This window comes from Theropithecus gelada, chromosome 19, assembly GCF_003255815.1.
Source record: "Theropithecus gelada isolate Dixy chromosome 19, Tgel_1.0, whole genome shotgun sequence".
Lineage (NCBI taxonomy): Eukaryota > Metazoa > Chordata > Mammalia > Primates > Cercopithecidae > Theropithecus > Theropithecus gelada.
In genome coordinates, this window is record NC_037687.1 from 38,097,591 (window position 1) to 38,116,307 (window position 18,717).

The window sequence follows — 18,717 nt, forward strand, 5'->3', positions numbered from 1 at the left end:
CTAAAGTTACCTCCTCCCTCGTATGCATTTGAGCTTGGGACCAATGAGTGTCAGGTTGGCTGCTGGAGATTAAAATGGCTCCCTGCAATCTGCTAGGGACTGGCAGTGCCCATGTGTTTTTCCCTGGCTTTCAGGTCTATTCCCCACTCTGAGCATTTGTAAGTGAGAAATGTGTACTATGAATAAATCATCCCTGCTCAGCAAGCAGATTCCTGCTCTACCTGCCTGGTCCGGGCTCTAGGATCCCCAACCCAGCTCCTAGACACCCAGTCTCTGACCCCTGCTCTCTTCTGCCCACCCAGGAGAACCCGTACGTCATGCGGCGGCCCAACTTCCAGGCCTTGTCAGGGAATGAACGCTTCGAGGGCTTCTGCGTGGACATGCTGCGGGAGCTGGCTGAGCTGCTGCGCTTCCGCTACCGCCTGCGGTTGGTGGAGGATGGGCTGTACGGGGCACCCGAGCCCAACGGCTCCTGGACAGGCATGGTTGGCGAGCTCATCAACCGGGTATGGCTGGGCTGGGGCTGGGGAAGAGGCATGGACCCGGCGAGTGAGGGAGGGCAGGCAGCTGGGCAGCCAGTCGAACCTTAGAAGCAGTCGAAACTTAGAACCTTAGAACCTTAGAAGTCGAACCTTAGAATTTGGCCGGTGGCAGAAGTGGAAGGAGCCATGAAGGGCTCCTCAGACCACCTCACTGATGATGTGCTGTATGCCTGTGCCTGGCGGGTGCCATGGGATGGGACAGAGGAGGAGAGGTGGTACATGCATCGAGAGGTGGTACATGCATCACCACCTGTGTCCTGCTTTGCCAAATGCCCCTGTCGTGCCACCTTGGATTAGTCGGTGTGCAAAGATTTGTTAAGTGAATGAAAGAGACATGGAGTGGCGAGCAGGAAAAGGTCTGAGGTGGTCAAAGGCTTCCTGCAGGAGGCAGGGCTGAGAGCAGGAAGTGCACCTCACCTGTGTGCTATGCCCAGCACCTGCCGGGGAGGGCCTGGCACGTTATGGACCTGGAGGGTTGCGTGTAGAACTCACACATTCACCCGTTCAGTGGGTGTTTATTGAGCACCTACTATGTTCCTTGCTCCTTGCTGGACATGGGATCCCACTATTAGTACAGTGGATCTGGACCCCGCCCCCAGGAGCTTAGAGTCTCTTTGGGGTGCAAGACAGCAAATGACCACAGCACAGAGCCATCTGGGCTTTGATGGGGGAGCTCAGAGGAGGGGCCCAGAGAAGGTTCCTGACCCAGTCAGGCATCCTGGGGGGCTTCCCAGAAGAGATGATACCCAAAGTGATTCCCAAAGGGCATGAAGGAGTCAGCAAGGTGAAGGGGTGTGGAAGGGGAGCGTATTTGGAGCAGAGGAAATAGCATCTACAAAGGTGGGGTGATACGAGGGAGTGGGGTGCACTGGAGAAACCAGCAAGGCCTGAGCATGGACACGATTTGGTTGCAGCTGAGGAGGGATGGAAGGCAGGGCCATGGGAGGTGGCAGGCAAGGGTGCAGTGGAAAGGATCTTTGGGCATCAGACAATCCTGGATTTGAATCCTTAAGTGTCATTTCTCTTCTCTGAACCTCAGTTTTCCCCTCCCTAAGATGGGGATAATAATACCTTGCAGGTCTATAGTGAGGGTTACGGGACATGGGGACAAGTACCTCACACATTGCTTGGCAGATACTAGGGGACTGAAATGTAGTTCCTCTTTTTATTCCAAGTGGGAGAAACTATGGGCGCAACTGCCCAGAGGCAGGACTGTGCCCTGGGAGATAAGTAGGCCCCTGGTTAGGACACGCCCAGAGCTGGTGTGCAGAGCAAGTGACTGTGGCCAGAGATGGCCAGGGCGGCCTTGACGTTAGACTTTACTGAGCTCATCAGAGATTCTCACCCTCCTCTCTCTCATGCCAGAATTTACAGCATCTAACCCCCTGAACATCACCAGGAAAGACACGAGAGGGCCACTTTGCTTGACAAGGACGTTTATCCCTTAGGGCACTGACTTTCAAAAGTTATTTTTATAGCAGAACTTTTTTTCCAATTACAAGCTCCCTCAGAACCCTGGGCAAGAGCAGAGCTGCTCTGGTGGAGGCAGAGATAGGGGGGCCTCCCGCCCCACCCCACAGGTAGGCCCCGAGGCACTGCCCCATAAAGCTTCCAGCTGGCTTGAAAACTTCTGCCCCAGGGTGAGTTTTAAGGTCAGGGTGAATTTTATTGTTATTATTATTTTATTTATTTATTTATTTTGGAGACAGAGTCTCCTCTGTTGCCCAGGCTGGAGTGCAGTGGCACGATCTCTGCTCATAGCAACCTCTGCCTCTCTGCAACCTCCACCTCCCAGGTTCAAGCGATTCTCCTGCCTTGGCCTCTTCTGAGTAGCTGGGATTACAGGTGCGCCACCATGCCTGGCTCATTTTTGTATTTTTTGGAGCAACAGGATTTCGTCATGTTGGCCAGGTTGGTCTTGAACTCCTGGCCCCAAGTGATCTGCCCACCTCACCTCCAAAGTGCTAGGATTACAAGTGTGAGCCACTGTACCCAGCTCAGGGTGAATTTTAAAGCCTGAAGCCCAAAGAGGCCCCTGGTGAGACAGGAGATGAGTAGCCCCAGAGCTGACAGCTCTATGCCCACCTGAGGGTGTAGGCTTTCTCGTGACCTGTTTCCACAGCCTGATCTTTAGTCACGTAGGCTCAGAAATATTCTTTCATCTGGTATCCCAGAAATAAGCAGGCTCCAAGGGAGTAGCCCTGCACCTGAAGTCACTCTGAACTGGATGCCCTTTTTTCACCAACACAGAAGTCTGGAACAGTCCTATTTACAGCTGTCTGACCTTTGTGTCTCAGGGCCTACTCAGTAGTGTGGGGTGAGAGGATTTGGGGCCTGGGGCCAGCAAAGTGTGGCAGCCAGGAGTGTTTCTGGTTGGCTGTTTGAATCTTAGCTCTGCTGTGCACTGGTTGTGTGGCTTTGGGCAAGTGCTTAACATTTCTTTAGGTTGTAGTTTGTTCTACTGTAAAATTGGGGAATTACAGTCCTTTAGCATATAGGGTTGTTCTGAAGAACAACATGCAATGAAGAACTTAGAACAGGGCTTGGTGCATAGTGGGTGCTGTATGCGTGTGTCCTTTTTTTTTTTTCCTTTGAGACTGGATCTCTCTCTGTCACCCAGGCTGGAGCATAGTAGTGCAATCACAGCTCACTGAGGCCTCAACCTGCTGGGCTCAAGTGATCCTCCCACCTCAGCCTCCCGAGTTGCTGGGACTATAGGCATATGCCACCATGCCCAGCTAATTTTTGTGGTTTTTGTAGAGATGGGGTCTGGCCCTGTTGCCTAGGCTGGTCTTGAACTCCTGGGCTTAAGCAATCCTCCCACCTCAGCCTTCCAAAGTGCTGGGATTATACTATTTTTATTATTGTTATTATTCATACTGGCATAGCCAGCACATACATAGATTTGTGTGTTCATCCATTTTCCATTCAGCCAGTATTTGTTGGGTGTCTACTGTATACCAAGCCCTGTGCTATACCCCAGGGATACCATGGTGAACAAGCCCGATGTGCTCTTATTGAGTGGGCTAAAGGGTGTGGGCCTCAGCAGAAAGCCCATGGGATGCCCTTGAGGAGTTTTTGGGTTTTGTTGTTGTTGTTGTTTGTTTGTTTGTTTTGTTTGTTTTTCTGAGACGGACTCTTGCTCTGCTGCCCAGGCAGGCTGGGGTGCCGTGGGGTAATCTTGGCTCACTGCAACCTCTGCCTCCTGCGTTCAAATGATTCTCCTGCCTCAGCCTCCTGAGTAGCTGGGACTACAGGCGCATGCCACCACACCTGGCTAATTTTTGTATTTTTAGTAGAGATGGGTTTCACCATGTTGGCCAGGCTGGTCTCAAACTCCTGAACTCAGGTGATCCACCTGCCTCAGCCTCCCAGAGTGCTGGGATTACAGGTGTGAGCCACCGTGCCCGGCCACCCTTGAAGGATTTTGATCTGGCTCAAGTGAATTGGCCCTGGGGTTGGGGGAAGCAGTGGTAACAGGAAGACCAGTGAGGAGATGAGGAATGAGCTGGTGGGCCTCAGGCGGGAGGAAGTCAGAGCTAGAGACTAGGGGAAGGGCTAAAGAGCACCAGGGCTTGGTAACTGCCTAGGGTGGGAGATGCAGGAGAGGACAGAAGGGAGAGTGTTCCTCCTGTGTCTGGCTTGGGCATCTGGGTGATGGCAGTGACATTTATGGGGAGAACACTGGAGGAGGAGCTGGAGCATGAAGGATAGGCGGGGCTTGGCCTTGCCCTGCTGTGGGATAGCTGAGTGTGCCGAGCTGCACAGGAATAGTCACCACCGTCATCACAACAGCAGCAGCTGTCATTTGTTGATTTCACACCATGTGCGAGGAACTTTTCAAGTGTTACTTAACATAATTCTCATAACAGTCCTTCATGGCCTGAGGATCACTGCCCAGTGTGAGACCTGGAGTCCCTAACACACAGGGCTGCAGCCAGGTGTGTCTGACTTAAGGCCCGTGCCCTTTCCAGCCCTCCAGCCAGGAACTTGGGAAGCCTGGAGTACATTGATGGAGTGGCATGCTGTGCCAGGGCCTTGTCCGAGCTTTCTGACTGTCTCCATCCTTGACTCCTCATGGCCACCCAATGAGGAAGGGACTGGTATTAGCCCCGTTTTCTCAAATGTATGATGAGACACCAGGGTTTCATGTCCAGGCCACATGGCTAGAGACTGGAAGAGCCAAGGTGGGCACCCCATCAGGGTGGCCCAGAGCTGGTGAGTGACTTCCAGATGGAAGACAGCCTGGGGCACCAGCATCCCGCCAGTCATCCCCGGGGCCAGGCACAGGGCTCCTTGGCCAGTCTTGAATTATGACCCATTTATTCCACCCAGTGGCCATGGCTGGCATTGGCCTTCTCCCTGCCATCACTGCCATGGTGTGAATTCAGGTCCCACCCCTCTCATCAGCCTCCTTACTGGCCTCCTGGCTTCCAGTCTCTCCACTCTCCAGCTTGTCCTCCAGCAGAACCTTTCTACAGTGCGAGTCTGATCTGTCACTTGTATGCTTTCACAGAAGCCCCTGAGGCCGTCAGGATAAAGCTTAGCCTTCAAGGACAGAGAAGATCTTAGGTCGGGGTCCCAGGAAGCTGACTCTGAGACGGAGACGTACAGGCAGGAGGTGTGATGGCGAGCCCCTGGAAACCTGCCCCATGTGGGAGGGAAGGAAGCAGGCTTGGGCAGAGGAATTGAGCTGTGCTGCAGTCACAACTGGGCCTTAGCCGCCCCACAGGCAGCTCTGGAGCTGGACTGGCCGTCAAGGACCTCCCCCTGTGGTAAGGGTGCCAGGCCTTTAAGCACCCACTGATACGTCACTGGACGTGGGCTGCTTTTGGGGAGTCAGGACTTTGGGTGAAGGGACACTCTTCTACTGACAGAGCTGAGAGCCGTCAGCCACCTACACCCTGAGTAGCTGAGGCAATGAGTGCCCCACTCCTGAAACAGAGTCTGGGTAGCCACCATGGTGTCCACTGTAGCAATGCACTGGTTAGGAGCCAGAAGGAGCCAGCTTCAGGTCCCCAGTGCTCCCACATGATCCCTGGAAAGCCACTTATCTCTGAACCTCAGTCACTCCTCTTGGAAAGGGGCTAATGTTACCTCCCTCACTGAGGGTTTTTTTTGTTTTTGTTTTTTTTGAGGCAGAGTCTCACTTTGTCACCCAGATTGGAGTGCAGTGGCGTGATCTCGGCTCACTGCAACCTCTGCCTCCAGGGTTCAAGCGATTTTCCTGCCTCAGCCTCCTAAGTAGCTGGGATTATAGGCACGCACCACAATGCTGGGCTATTTTTGTATTTTTAGTACAGATGGGGTTTTACCATGTTGGCCAGACTGGTCTTGAACTCCTGACCTCAAGTGATATGTCCGCCTTGGCCTCCCAGAGTGCTAGGATTACAGGCATGAGCCACTGTACCCAGACAGTGAGTTTTGATGAGTTTAAATGAGAGCACATTTGCACGGAGCCTGGCACATGCCTGGCTCACTTGTGGTCACTACTGCTAGATATCTTTCTTGAGGCGGTCTGTATGTGAGTGTGGTTAGAAGCATGGGCTTTGGAGTTGGCTAACCCTGGGTTCGAATCTGGACTTACTCCTTACTGGCTTTGTGACCTGCAGGCAGGTGGCTGCCCCCTCTGAGCCTCAGTGTCCCCTCAAATGGGGAGTGGTGACCCCTAACTTGGAGGGGTATCACAGGGGACAGATGAGATCAACATAGGTCATAGATGCTGTCATGACCAAGACGATACCCACCCACCTCACCTGTGGCCTCCACACCCTGGGGATGGGAGCCTTGTCTACTTTGCTGTGTCCTCAGCTCAGGGCCTGGCACATGGCAGGTTTCCAGTAAGTTAGTGTTGAATGGACAATTGACTGATTCTGTCAAGGAGTCATTAGAAATGCTGTCCCCAGTTCTCTTCATCTGATAGAAGATGTACACACACGCCGGGCGTGGTGGCTCACACCTGTAATCCCAGTACTTTGAGAGACTGAGGCATGTGGATCACTTGAGGTCAGGAGTTCGAGGCCAGCCTGGCCAACATGGTGACACCCCATCTCTACTAAAAATACAAAAATTGGCTGGGCGTGGTGGCACATGCCTGTAATTCCAGCTACTCAGGAGGCTGAGGCAGGAGAATCGCTTGAACCTGGGAGGCAGAGGTTGCAAAGAGCCGAGATCACACCACTGCACTCCAACCTGGGCGAGAGAGTGAGACTCAGTCTCAAAAAAAAAGGAATTAAAAAGAGAAGATGCACACACACCACACACACACACACCCGCACACACACACACACCCAGCAGTTTTTCTTCAGCTGAGCACATAGTGGTGGATTTCAACTTTCCTGCTTACATTCCTTATCCAACCCTGTCTCCTGGGGGGTTGCATCGTCTTCTAGATTGCATTTTCAAATGACATGTAGTATTTGTCTTCCAATTCTAAAATGTTTACTCATTGTGAAAAACACACGTCCAGGCATGGTGGCTCACACCTGTAGTTCTAGTGCTTTGGGAAGCTGAGGCGGGAGGGTCACTTGAGGCCAGGAGTTTGAGACCAGCCTGGGCAACATGGTGAAACCCTGTCTCTACAAAAAATTAGCCAGGCATAGTGGCACACACCTGTATTCCCAGCTACTTGGGAGGAGGCTTGAGATGAGAGGATTGCTTGAGCCCAGGAGTTCAAGGCTGCAGTGAGCTATGATTGTGCCACTGCATTCCAACCTGGGTAACAGAGCGAGACCTCATTTCTGAAACAAAACCAAACAAACAAACAAACAAACAAAAAACATAGGTTGGTACAGAGAAGGAAGATATTGCAGAATACTTGTTTTTATGCTTATTTGTTATTTGGAAATTTTACATATGTTGTGTTTCAGGTTATAAAACACTATTTATACTAAGTATAATCCCATTTTGCACAAAAAATAGTGGGTATATATGCATCAAAAAATTATAAACAGGTCAGATGCAGTGGCTCATGCCTGTAATCCCAGCACTTTAGGAGGCCGAAGTGGGAGGAGCTTGAGCCCAGGAGTTCAAGACCAACCTTGGCAACATGGTGAAACCCTGTCTCTACAAAAATTGAAAAAAATTAGCCAAGTGTGGTGGCATGTGCCTGTAGTCCCAGCTACTCAGGAGGCTGCGGTGGGAGGGTTACTTGAGCCTAGGAGGTTGAGGCTGCAGTGAGCCATGATTGCACCACTGCACTCCAGCCTGGGCGACAGAGTGAGACCCTGTTTTGAAAAAATAGGCTGAGCACGGTGGCTCACGCCTGTAATCCCAGCACTTTAGGAGGCCACAGCGGGCAGATCACCCAAGCTCAGCCTGGCCAACATGGTGAAACCCCATCTCTACTACAAGTACAAAAAAATTAGCCAGGCATAGTGGTGTGCACCTGTAATCCCAGCTACTCAGGAGGCTGAGGCAGAAGAATCGCTTGAACCTGGGAGGTGGAGGTTACAGTGAGCCAGGCTTGTGCTGCATTCCAACCTGGGCAACAAGAGCGAGACTCTGTCTCAAAAATAAAAATAACTAAATAAAGTCCATCTCACTAAAAAAATTTTACATTATACTGTGTTTCCGATTATAAAACATATTTGTACTAAATATAATCCCATTTTGCACAACAATAGCAAGTATTTATGCATTAAAAAGCATTTTTGCATACCATCAAATTTTCATAAGCAATTATTTGAGAAGGAACTCCTTTATTTTCTGTTTATATATGTAATACCAAATGATAAAACATCAAATGGTACGAACAGCAGAAACACTGGATATACATGATGGTCTCACACCTCAGAGACCATATTCCTCCAATTCATTTTCTACAAATTTATTAATAGAGGTACATTTTTAAATTTCTTAATTTTTTTGAGACAGAGTCTTGTTCTGTTGCCCAGGCTGGAGTGCAGTGGCGCGATCTTGGCTCACTGCAAACTCCACGTCCCAGGTTCAAGCAATTCTTCTGCCTCAGCCTCCTGAGTAGCTGGGATTACAGGCGCCCACCATCATGCCCGGCCAATTTTTTTGTATTGTTTAGTAGAGACAGGGGTTTCACCATGTTGGCCAGGCTGGTCTCGACTCCTGACCTCAGGTGATCTGCTCACCTGGGCCTCCCAAAGTGTTGGGATTACAGGCGTGAGCCACCATGCCTGGCCTAAATTTCTTAAATTTTTATTTTTGTAAAAATGATATCCTGCTATACTTACTGCTGTGTAGTTTGCTTTTTTTTACTTATGACTTGGCCATCTTCCCATGTTAGTACACACAGATCTGCCTCGTCTTTAAAAGCAGCTACCTTTAGGCCAGGCGCAGTGACTCACGCCTATAATCCAAGCACTTTGGGAGGCCGAGGAAGGCGGATCACCTGAGGTTGGGAGTTCGAGACTAGCCTGACCAACATGGAGAAACCCCGTCTCTACTGAAAATACAAAAAAAAAATTAGCTGGATGTGGTGGCGCATGCCTGTAATCCCAGCTACTCGGGAAGCTGAGGCAGGAGAGTTGCTTGAACCTGGGAGGCAGAGGTTGCGGTGAGCCAAGATCGCGCCATTGCACTCCAGCCTGGGCAACAAGAGCGAAACTTCGTCTCAAACAAAAACAAAAACAAAAACAAACCAGCTACTGAAAAACAAAATCACTTACTGAATAACTATTGAGACTCTTCTGCGCCCACTCCATTTCGGCCACTAGGGAGCAGCAGTGTAATGAGCAGATGTGCTCCTTGTCCCCCCTCTTCCCGCCCCCCACCCGCACTGCTGATGTTCTAGTGGGGGAAACTGACAGCGGATATATTAATATCGTGTTAGGTGAAGCGAGGTAAGGAGATAAAAGTGTCTGGTGCGTGGATGCTGTTTTAGACAAGGTGGTTGGGTAGCGTTTGAGAAGAGACCTAAAAGGGGTGGGGAATACAGTCCTGAGAAGACCCACCAGGGAGGGTTTCACGAGGGCAGAAGTTTGACTATTTTCCTCACTTCTGCATCCCCAGCGCCTAGAACCATCTGACACCCAACTGGTGCACAGTAAATAATTGCTGAGTGAAAGGATGGATCTGGGGGAAGAGTGTTTTCCAAGTAGAGAGCCCACGTGTATAAAGACTTGAGGGGAAAAGTTGGTTAAGGGGAAAGAGTGAGGGGCAGAGAGATCTGAGAGCAGGGCCCACATCACAGGGCCTCACAGTCACTGCTAAGGAGTGTGGCTGTTATTTTTTATTATTTTTTAGTTTTTGAAACAGGGTCTTGCTCTGTCACCCAGGCTGGAGTGCAGTGGTGCAGTGCGGTGGTGCCATCTTGGCTCACTGCAACCTCAACCTCCCAGGCTCAAGCGATCCTCCCACCTCAGCTTTCCCAGTAGCTGGGATTACAAGCACGCTCTACCATGCCTGGCTAATTTTTGTATTTTTTGTAGAGGCATGGTTTTGCCACGTTGGCCAGGCTGGTCTTGAACTCCTTGGCTCAAGCAAGCTACCTGCCTCGACCTCCCGAAGTGCTGAGGTTACAGGTGTGAGCCACCGTGCCTGGCCTTGGCTGTTATTTTTATTGTGCTGCAAAGCCATTGAAAAGTTTTCCATCCTGGCGAACACGGTGAAACCCCGTCTCTACTAAAAAGTACAAAAAAACTAGCCGGGCGAGGTGGCGGGCGCCTGTAGTCCCAGCTACTCGGGAGGTTGAGGCAGGAGAATGGCGTAAACCCGGGAGGCGGAGCTTACAGTGAGCTGAGATCCGGCCACTGCACTCCAGCCTGCGCGACAGAGCGAGACCCCGTCTAAAAAAAAAAAAAAAAAAAAAAAGAAAAGTTTTAAGCAAGGAATGTGCCATGATATTTTATTTTATTTATTTTATTTTGAGACAGAGTCTCACTCTGTAGCCCAGGCTGGAGTGTAGTGGCACGATCATGGCCCACTGCGACCTCCACCTCCTGGGTTCAAGCAATTCTTGTGCCTCAGCCACCCAAGTAGCTGGGATTACAGGCATACACCACCATGCCCGGCTAATTTTTATATGTTTAATAGAGACAGCGTTTTGCCTTGTTGGCCATGCTGGTCTTGAACTCCTAGCCTCAAATGATCCATCTGCCTTGGCCCCCCAAAGTGCTGGGATTACAGGCATTAGCCGCCGTGCCCAGCCTGATCAATTTTTTTCTCCTTTTTATCGAGGTGAAATTTATGTCACATAAAAATAACTACTTTAATGAGTGCAATTCAGTGGCATTTAGTACATTCACAGTGTTGTGCAATCACTACTGCCATCCAGCTCTAAAACATTTTCATAACCTCCCAGAAAACTCATACCCATTAAGCAGTCGCTCCCCATTCCCTCCCCGCTACCCCAACCCCTGGCAACCACCCATCTTTCTGTCTCCATGGGTTTACCTATTGCAAATATTTCACGTAAATTGAATCATCCAATGTGTGGGCTACATCCAATATATGGTCTTTCACCTGGCATGATATTTCCAACTTTTCAAAGTTCGTCCACATCATGGCATATACCAGTACTGCATTCCCCGCACCTTTTTTTTTTTTTTTTTAAGACGGACTCTTGCTCTCTCGCCCAGGCTGGAGTACAGTGGTATGATCTCGGCTCACTGCTGCAGCCTCTGCCTCCTGAGTTCAAGCAATTTTCTCCTGCCTCAGCCTCCTGAGTAGCTGCGACTATGGGCGCACGCCACCACACCTGGCTAATTTTTGTATTTTTAGTAGAGACAGGGTTTCACCATGTTGGCCAGGATGGTCTCGACCTCCTGACCTCGTGATCCACTCACCTTGGCCTCCCAAAGTGCTGGGTTTACATGCGTGAGCCACTGTGCCTGACCTGCATTCCTTTTTACGGCTGAATAGTATTCCATTGTATACATAGACCAGCAGTATCTAATTTTTAAATCATTTAAAAATGATTGCACTGGCTGCTGTCTCGAGGAACACCTTAGTGGGACAAGAGTAGAAACAGAATGGTCCATTTAGGAAGCTGTTGGAGGGCGTGGATGAGAGAAGATGTTGCCTTTGTTTGAGTGGCAGCTGTGTCAGGCATGCAGCCAGCTTGGATGTGCATAAGAGGAAGAGAGGAATCGGGGTGACTGTGGGGTTTGGCCAGGGCACCTGGCGAACGGTGAGGCTGGTTTCCACTCTAAGGAGGACATGGGAGGAGCAGTTTGCTGGGGCCGAGAAATGAGAGTTTTCTCTGGGCACGGATCATTTGAGATGCCTGCTTAAAATTCAAGTGAGGATATAAGGATTCCATTGTGTGGCTCAGCATGAATTATTTACCATATCCCATATTGATGGCTATTTGGATGGCTTCCAGTTTTGCTAGCATAGCCAGTGTCACGATAAACTTGGCCTACGGATTTGTGGGAGTGTTCCGGAGGGATACATTCCAAGAAGTGAAAGTGCTGGGTCAAAGGGTATGAATTTTTTCTAAGTGTATACTGCCAAATAGCTGTTCCAAAAGACTTCACCAATTTATATTCCTATCAAAAGTGCATGAGAATGTGAAATTTCCCATACTCTTGCTAACAGTCAGTGTCATCAGTCTTTAAAATAAAAGCTTTGCCCATCTCGAAGGCCAAATATAATATTATTGTTTTAACCTAAACAGAATGTTACCTGGCCACATACTAGTAATCCCATGTGGATGTACCATAATTTATTTAGCCATTTTTCATAACTAGTTGTTTCCAGGTGTTTTTATTGTTTGTGCTCTTATAAATAACCATTAACAAACATATTTTTTTATTTTTGAGATTGGGGTCTCACTCAGTTGCCCAGACTGGAGTGCCGTGGTGCCATCACAGCTCACTGCAGCCTCAACCTTCCCAGGCTCAGTGCTCCTTCCACCTCAGCCTCCTGAGTAGCTGGGACTACAGGTGTGCACCACCATGCCTGGCTAATGGTTTTGTATTTTGTTGCCCAGGCTGGTCTTGAGTTCCTGGGCTCAAGTCGTTAACCCATTTTGGCCTCCCAAAGTGCTAGGATTACAGGCATGGGTCGTTGCACCCAGCCAACAAGCATCTTTATGCACAAAAGCTTTGCCTGCATTGTAGCCTATTTTCTTAGGATTGGTTCTCTGGATAGAATAACCCGGGGGAAGAAGAAGACCCTTTTTGTGGCTTTTGTGATATTTTGTTGAATTATTTTCCAGAAAGACTACAACAGTTTCTATACAGGCTCCTCAGCATTGAGTGTTTTTATTGGCTTTTAGCTATTTAGACAACTCCCTGTCATTTTCATGGATGACATATCATTTTGATTTTTCCTGCTTTGACTGGTAGGCCACACAGTGGGGCTTATGTGGTCAAGTGATTGATGGAATCTGAACCCAGGTTAACTCAGAAGGGGCCTGATGGGGCCACGGTACCACTCTGTGTTTTCCCAGGTCCTGGTTGTATAACTGGAATAGACACACATGGTAGGTGGCAGAATCTGTCATTGGCGCACTGACCCATGGAGTCAGGGCCATTATGGTAGAAAAAGCCACATGGAAGCTCCTGGAACTCCCTGTCTTTCCCAGAATAGTAATTCAAAAGCAATTCTCTAACCTTTGTGGAAATTGTGGAGATTGGTGTCACCATTAACAGCTTGGAAGAAGCAGGGGTAGTGATCCCATCCCCATTCAGCTGGTCCGTTTGGCCTGTACAGAAGGCAGATGGATTTTGGAAGAATGACTTTGGATTATTGTCAACGTGATCAGGGGTGACTCCAATTGCAGTTCCTGTCCCAAATGAAGTTTCTCTACTGGAGCAAGTCAGCACAGCCGTTGGCAGCTGGTGTGAGTTACTAACCTGGCAGATGCTTTTTTCTTCATACCAGTTTCCAAGGGCTACCAGAAGGCAAGGGTTCACATCTTCACAGTCTTGCTCAGTGCAACATCAAGTTTCCCACTTTCTGTCCTGATTTAGGCTGCAAAGAACTTGAACTCTACAGTCCACATAGCCTCACACTGGTCCCCTACATTGACAACATTATGCTGATCAGATCTGATGAGCAGGAAGTAGTTGAGTAAGTGCAGTTGGCATTAAACCTGGTGGATGGCAGTCTGGCAGGGTCCAGTCTGGCAGGGTCCAGAATGGATACAAAACAGCACCAGTTGCCAGGCGCAGTGGCTTACGCCTGTAATCCCAGCACTTTGGAAGGCTGAGGCAGGAGGACTGTTTGAGCTCAGGAGTTCAAGACCAGCCTGGGCAACATAGCAGGACCTTGTCTCTACTAAATATTAAAAAAAAAAAATAGCTGAGCATGGTGCATGCCTATAGTCACAGCTACTTGGAAGGCTGAGGTGGGAGGATCACTTGAGCCTGGGAGTTCGAGACTACAGTGAGCTATGATCACGCTGCTGGATTCCAGCGTGGGCGACAGGGCGAGACCCTGTTTCAAAAACAAAAACAAAACCTGGGCTGGGCGCAGTGGCTCGCGCCTGTAATACCAGCACTTTGGGAGGCTGAGGTGGGTGGATCACCTGAGGTCAGGTGTTCGAGACCAGCCCGGCCAACACAGTGAAACCCCGTCTCTACTAAGAATACAAAAATCCCAGCTACTCAGGAAACTGAGGCACAAGAATCGCTTGAACCCAGGAAGCGGAGGTTGTAGTGAGCCGAGATCGTGCCACTGCACTCCAGTCTGGGCGACAGCGAGACTCTGTCTCAAAAAAAAACAAAAACAAAACAAAACCCAGCCCCATTTACTTGAATAGAATCATATCAGTTATTTGAACAGACAGCATTTAGTATAAAGAATTGTTAACTAAATGTAAAATTGTTAACCAGCTAACTTAAAGGGTAAAAAGAAAACTAAGAGGTCATGGCAGTAGCAACGGCAGAAAGCAGCTACCACCCTTAGTCCTTAAGGGACAAGGGGAAGAGTTTGAAAGATGAAAACTTAGAAGCTCAGAGGAGGGGCCCCATAAAGCTGAGACTTAGACTGCTGAGGAGGGGTGCTGTTGGGTTGATGCTGTGACATTTCGTGGACTTTTTGGATTTTGGTGACAACTTGTACCACATTGGGATGTGCTACTTCAATCCATTTACTTTCCATACACCCCATAAGGCTTTTCATTTGGAGTGAGGTCCAGAGCATCAGAGACTCTGCAGCCAGTCCAGGCTGCATGCGAGCTGATCTGCCACCTGGGCCAGATGTAACCAGCAGATCCGGAGATTAACTCGCAAAGTGTTGATGGCAAATAGGAATGCTGTATGGAGCCTTGAGCAGGCTTGCTGTATGGAGCCTTGAGCAGGCTCATTGTGCAGACCTCTAGGGGTTTTTTGTTTGCTTGTTTGTTTGTTTTAAGAAGAAGTCTTGCTCTTGTCCCCCAGGCTGGAGTGCAGTGGCGCAATCTTGGCTCACTGCAACCTCAGCCTCCCGAGTAGCTGGGATTACAGGCGTCTGCCACCGCGCCTGGCTAATTTTTGTATTTTTAGTAGAGACGGGGTTTCACCATGTTGGCTAAGCTGGTCTCAAACGCCTATGCTCAGCTAATTCTTAAAAACTTTTGTAGCAGCCAGGCGCAGTGGCTCACACCTGTAATCCCAGCACTGTGGGAGGCTGAGGTGGGTGGATCAGGAGATCGAGACCATCCTGGCCAACATGGTGAAATACCGTCTCTACTGAAAATACAAAAATTAGCTGGGCATGGTGGCACACACACGCCTGTAGTCCCAGCTACTCGGAAGACTGAGGCAGGAGAATCGTATGAACCTGGGAGGCAGAGATGCAGTGAGCCGAGATCATGCCACTGCACTCCAGCCTGGTGACAGAGCAAGACTCCGTCTCAAAAAAAAAAAAAAAAGTTTTTGTAGAGATGGGGTCTCACTGTGTTGCCCAAGCTAGTCTCGAATTCCTGGGCTCAAGCAGTCCTCCTTCTTTGGCCTCTCAAAATGCTGAGATTATAGGCATGAGCCACTGCACTGACCTAACCAGCTTTTTCTGGCCAGAGTGTAAATATTTTCAGCTTTAAGGCCTTATTGTCACAACTCCTCAGCTCTTCTGTTGTATGGAAAGTAGTCATGGACAATACAGTGGGCCTGGCTGTGTTCCAATAAAACTTTATGTACAAAGGCAGACAGATGGGCTGGACTTGGCCCAAGGGTCATAGCTTTCCCACCCCTCACTCTCAGGTGTCATGGAAGTATCATGGCAGGAAGTGGCCACATCTCTAGTTCTGAAGGAAGAAAGGGAAGAGCTGAAACTCTTGGAAACTTAGAGGAAGGGCTCCGTGGAGCTGAAAGTCAGACCCTGGTAGAGGTGCTCGCAGCTGGCGCTGGGTTCTGGAGAGAGGCTGGATGAGATGGGTTTGTAGATGTCGGGAAGCTGCACACCGGATTCATCTGCTGCCAGGAGAAGAAACGATGCTGCCAGGGAGAGGGCGGAAGACGGCTGGGGTGGGAGAGGAGACAGGAAGGAGCAATCCCTCCTCCCTCCTCAGTCTGGCAACCTCCCTCTAGCGCCCCCTATTGGCAGAGCCTGGCAGAGCGCAGCGGGCAAAGCAGGAATATGGTTTGCACAGGGTATACAGGATGGGTTGGGAGCTGGGGGACTATCACAAGTGCTTTGATTGGCTTTGGGCATTTAGATGACACCCCCCCATCATTATGGATGACTTATCATTCTAATTCTTCCTGATTTCATTTCAGAGATTAAATAACTGTGAGGGGGCCCATCAGGGTAGGGGCTAGAGGGTCAGGGTGGGGAAGTCATCTCTAAGAAATAGGTCTTTTACCATACATGGTGGCTTACACTTGTAATCCTAGCACTTTGAGAAGCCGAGGTGGAAAGATTGCTTGAGCCAAGGAGTTCAAGACCAGCCTGGGCAGCATAGTGAGACCCCCATCTCTACAAAAAATGAAAAAATTAGCCAGGCGAGGTGCCACATACCTGTAGTCCCAGCTACTCAGGAGGTTGAGGTATAGGAGAATCGCTTGAGCCCAAGAGTTTGAGGCTGCAGTGAACCATTTTCACACCACTGTACTCCAGCCTGGGTGACAGAGCAAAACTGTGTTTCAAAAACAAAAACAAATAAATAAGCCTTTCTTTTAGAAATGAAAAGTGAGTAGGAGGAGGGAAGGGGGCTCCAAAGACTCTAGGAGGAGCCTAGGAGGAACTTGCAGCATTTAGGATCCTTCCATCCCACCTTCAGATGAAACCCAAATCTCACCATCTCTCTCCACCACCACTGCTGCCACTCAGTCCTGCCCCCAGCACCACCATGGGCATCTGCAGTTGGCTCCCTGGTTCCCACATCCACTCTTGTGCCTGTGGTCTGATAATGTCACTCTCTTTTCACACCTTCCTATATGACATCCTCATGCAATGTCCTCCATTGCCTAAGGTGCAGAATCCAGTTCCTTTACTGTGGCCCGCAAGGCCCTGCCAGGCTCTGGGCCCCACTCTGTTGCCTTCCCTGCCCCTTCTATTCTGCCCCAGCCTTACTGGATGCTGCAAGTCTCTTCCCACCTCAGGGACTGAACCCACTGATCCCTCAGCCTGGAATCTTCCCCCTAGGTCTTCTCCTGCCTTTTCTGTACTTCCTTCATGTTGCTATTCAAATAAGACCCCCCTTGCAACAGTGGGGAGCAGATCTAAAACGTCATCTTCCTCCAGTCTCTCTCTAGCTGCCTGCTTGATTTTTCATCACAGCACTTGTCGCTACCTGACATTGTATGTTTCTATTCACCGCTGTATCCCCAAAGCTAGAATTGTGCTGGGCTAGTGGAGGGTGCTCTGCAAATATTTGTCAAGCAGGTAAATAAATGAAAGAATGAACAAATGGAAAGGGCAATGTGGCTGCAATGTGGGACACAGGGCAAGATGGTAGGGGTGAGGCTGTGGGGGTTGGATGGTGCAGGACGTTTTGGGGCCAGGTGTAAGGCAGGGTGTCATAAGGGGAACAGGTGTGGGGCACAGTCTTATTGGGGTGATAGGAGTGGTCAGGGCCTCGTCGGGTTGGGTGGGGCGTTTGGATGATAGTTTAAGAACAAGATGGGGTGCGGTGGCTCATGCCTGTAATCCCAGCACTTTGGGAGGCTGAGGCAGGTGGATCACCTGAAGTCAAGAGTTCAAGACCAGCCTGGGCAACATGGCAAAACCCTGTCTCTACTAAAATACAAAAATTAGCTGGGCATGGTGGCATTCACCTGTAATCCCAGCTACTCAGGAGGCTGAGGCAGGATAATTGCTTGAGCCTGGGAGGTTGCACTGAACCAAGATTGTATCCCTGCACTCCAGCCTGGGTGATAAGACTCCGTCTCAATAATAATAATAATAATAATAATAATGATAATAATAATAATAAATAGGGCCGGGCGTAGTGGCTCATGCCTGTAATCCCAGCACTTTGGGAGGCTGAGGCAGGCGGATTACCTGAGGTCAGGAGTTTGAGACCAACCTGGCCATCGTGGTGAAACCCCATCTCTACTAAAAATAAAAAATTAGCTAGGCATGGTGGCACACGCCTGTAGTCCCAGCTACTCGGGAGGCTGAGGCAGGGGAATCCCTGAAACCCAGGAGGCAGAGATTGGGCTACAGAGCAAGACTTGGTCTCAAAAATAATAATAATCATAGTAATAATAAAAAGAACAAGGCGCCATGTCTTATACCGGTAATCCAAGCACTTTGGCCGAGGCAGGAGGATCACTTGAGCCCAGCAGTTCGAGACCAGCCTGGGGAACATAGCCATATCCTGGTCTTTCTAAGAAGTAAAATTAGTCAGGCGTAGTGGCTCGCACCTGTAGTTCCAGCTACTCAGGAGGCTGACGTGGGAGGATCACTTGAGGAGTTCAAGGCTGCAGTGACTTATGATTGCACCACTGCATTCCAGCCTGGTTAACAAAGCGAGACACTGTCTCTAAAAATAAAAATATGAACAAGCAGAGTCATTGCAGAATTTATTTATTTATTTTTAGTTTTAGTAGAGATGGAGTCTTGCTACATTACCTAGGCTGGTCTTGGACTCTTGGCTCAAGCATTCCTCCTGATTCGGCCTCCCAAAGTGCTGGGTTAACAGACATGAGCCACTGTGCCCGGCCCATTGCAGAATCTAAGCAGGGGAATACTGTGACCAGACTGTCATATGTTGGGATCTCTGGGGCTGCAGGCTGTATGTCCTGGGAGGCAGAGACCAGCTATTCAGTCAGAGATGGTGGCATGGGCGGGTGTGAGTGGCGGAGGCAGAAGGCAGTGACTCTGTTCCAGA

At 49.6% G+C, this 18,717-nt stretch overlaps 1 protein-coding gene across 1 annotated transcript in view; it reads left to right on the forward strand.

Moving 5' to 3' along the window:
* GRIK5 (glutamate ionotropic receptor kainate type subunit 5) overlaps positions 1 to 18,717 on the forward strand; it is a 77,407-nt gene that overhangs the window by 27,616 nt on the left and 31,074 nt on the right. Inside the window, exon 12 of the mRNA XM_025366192.1 lies at positions 303 to 506. Within this exon, the coding sequence (XP_025221977.1) occupies positions 303 to 506 (204 nt within the window). The remainder of the gene's footprint in view (positions 1 to 302; positions 507 to 18,717) is intronic.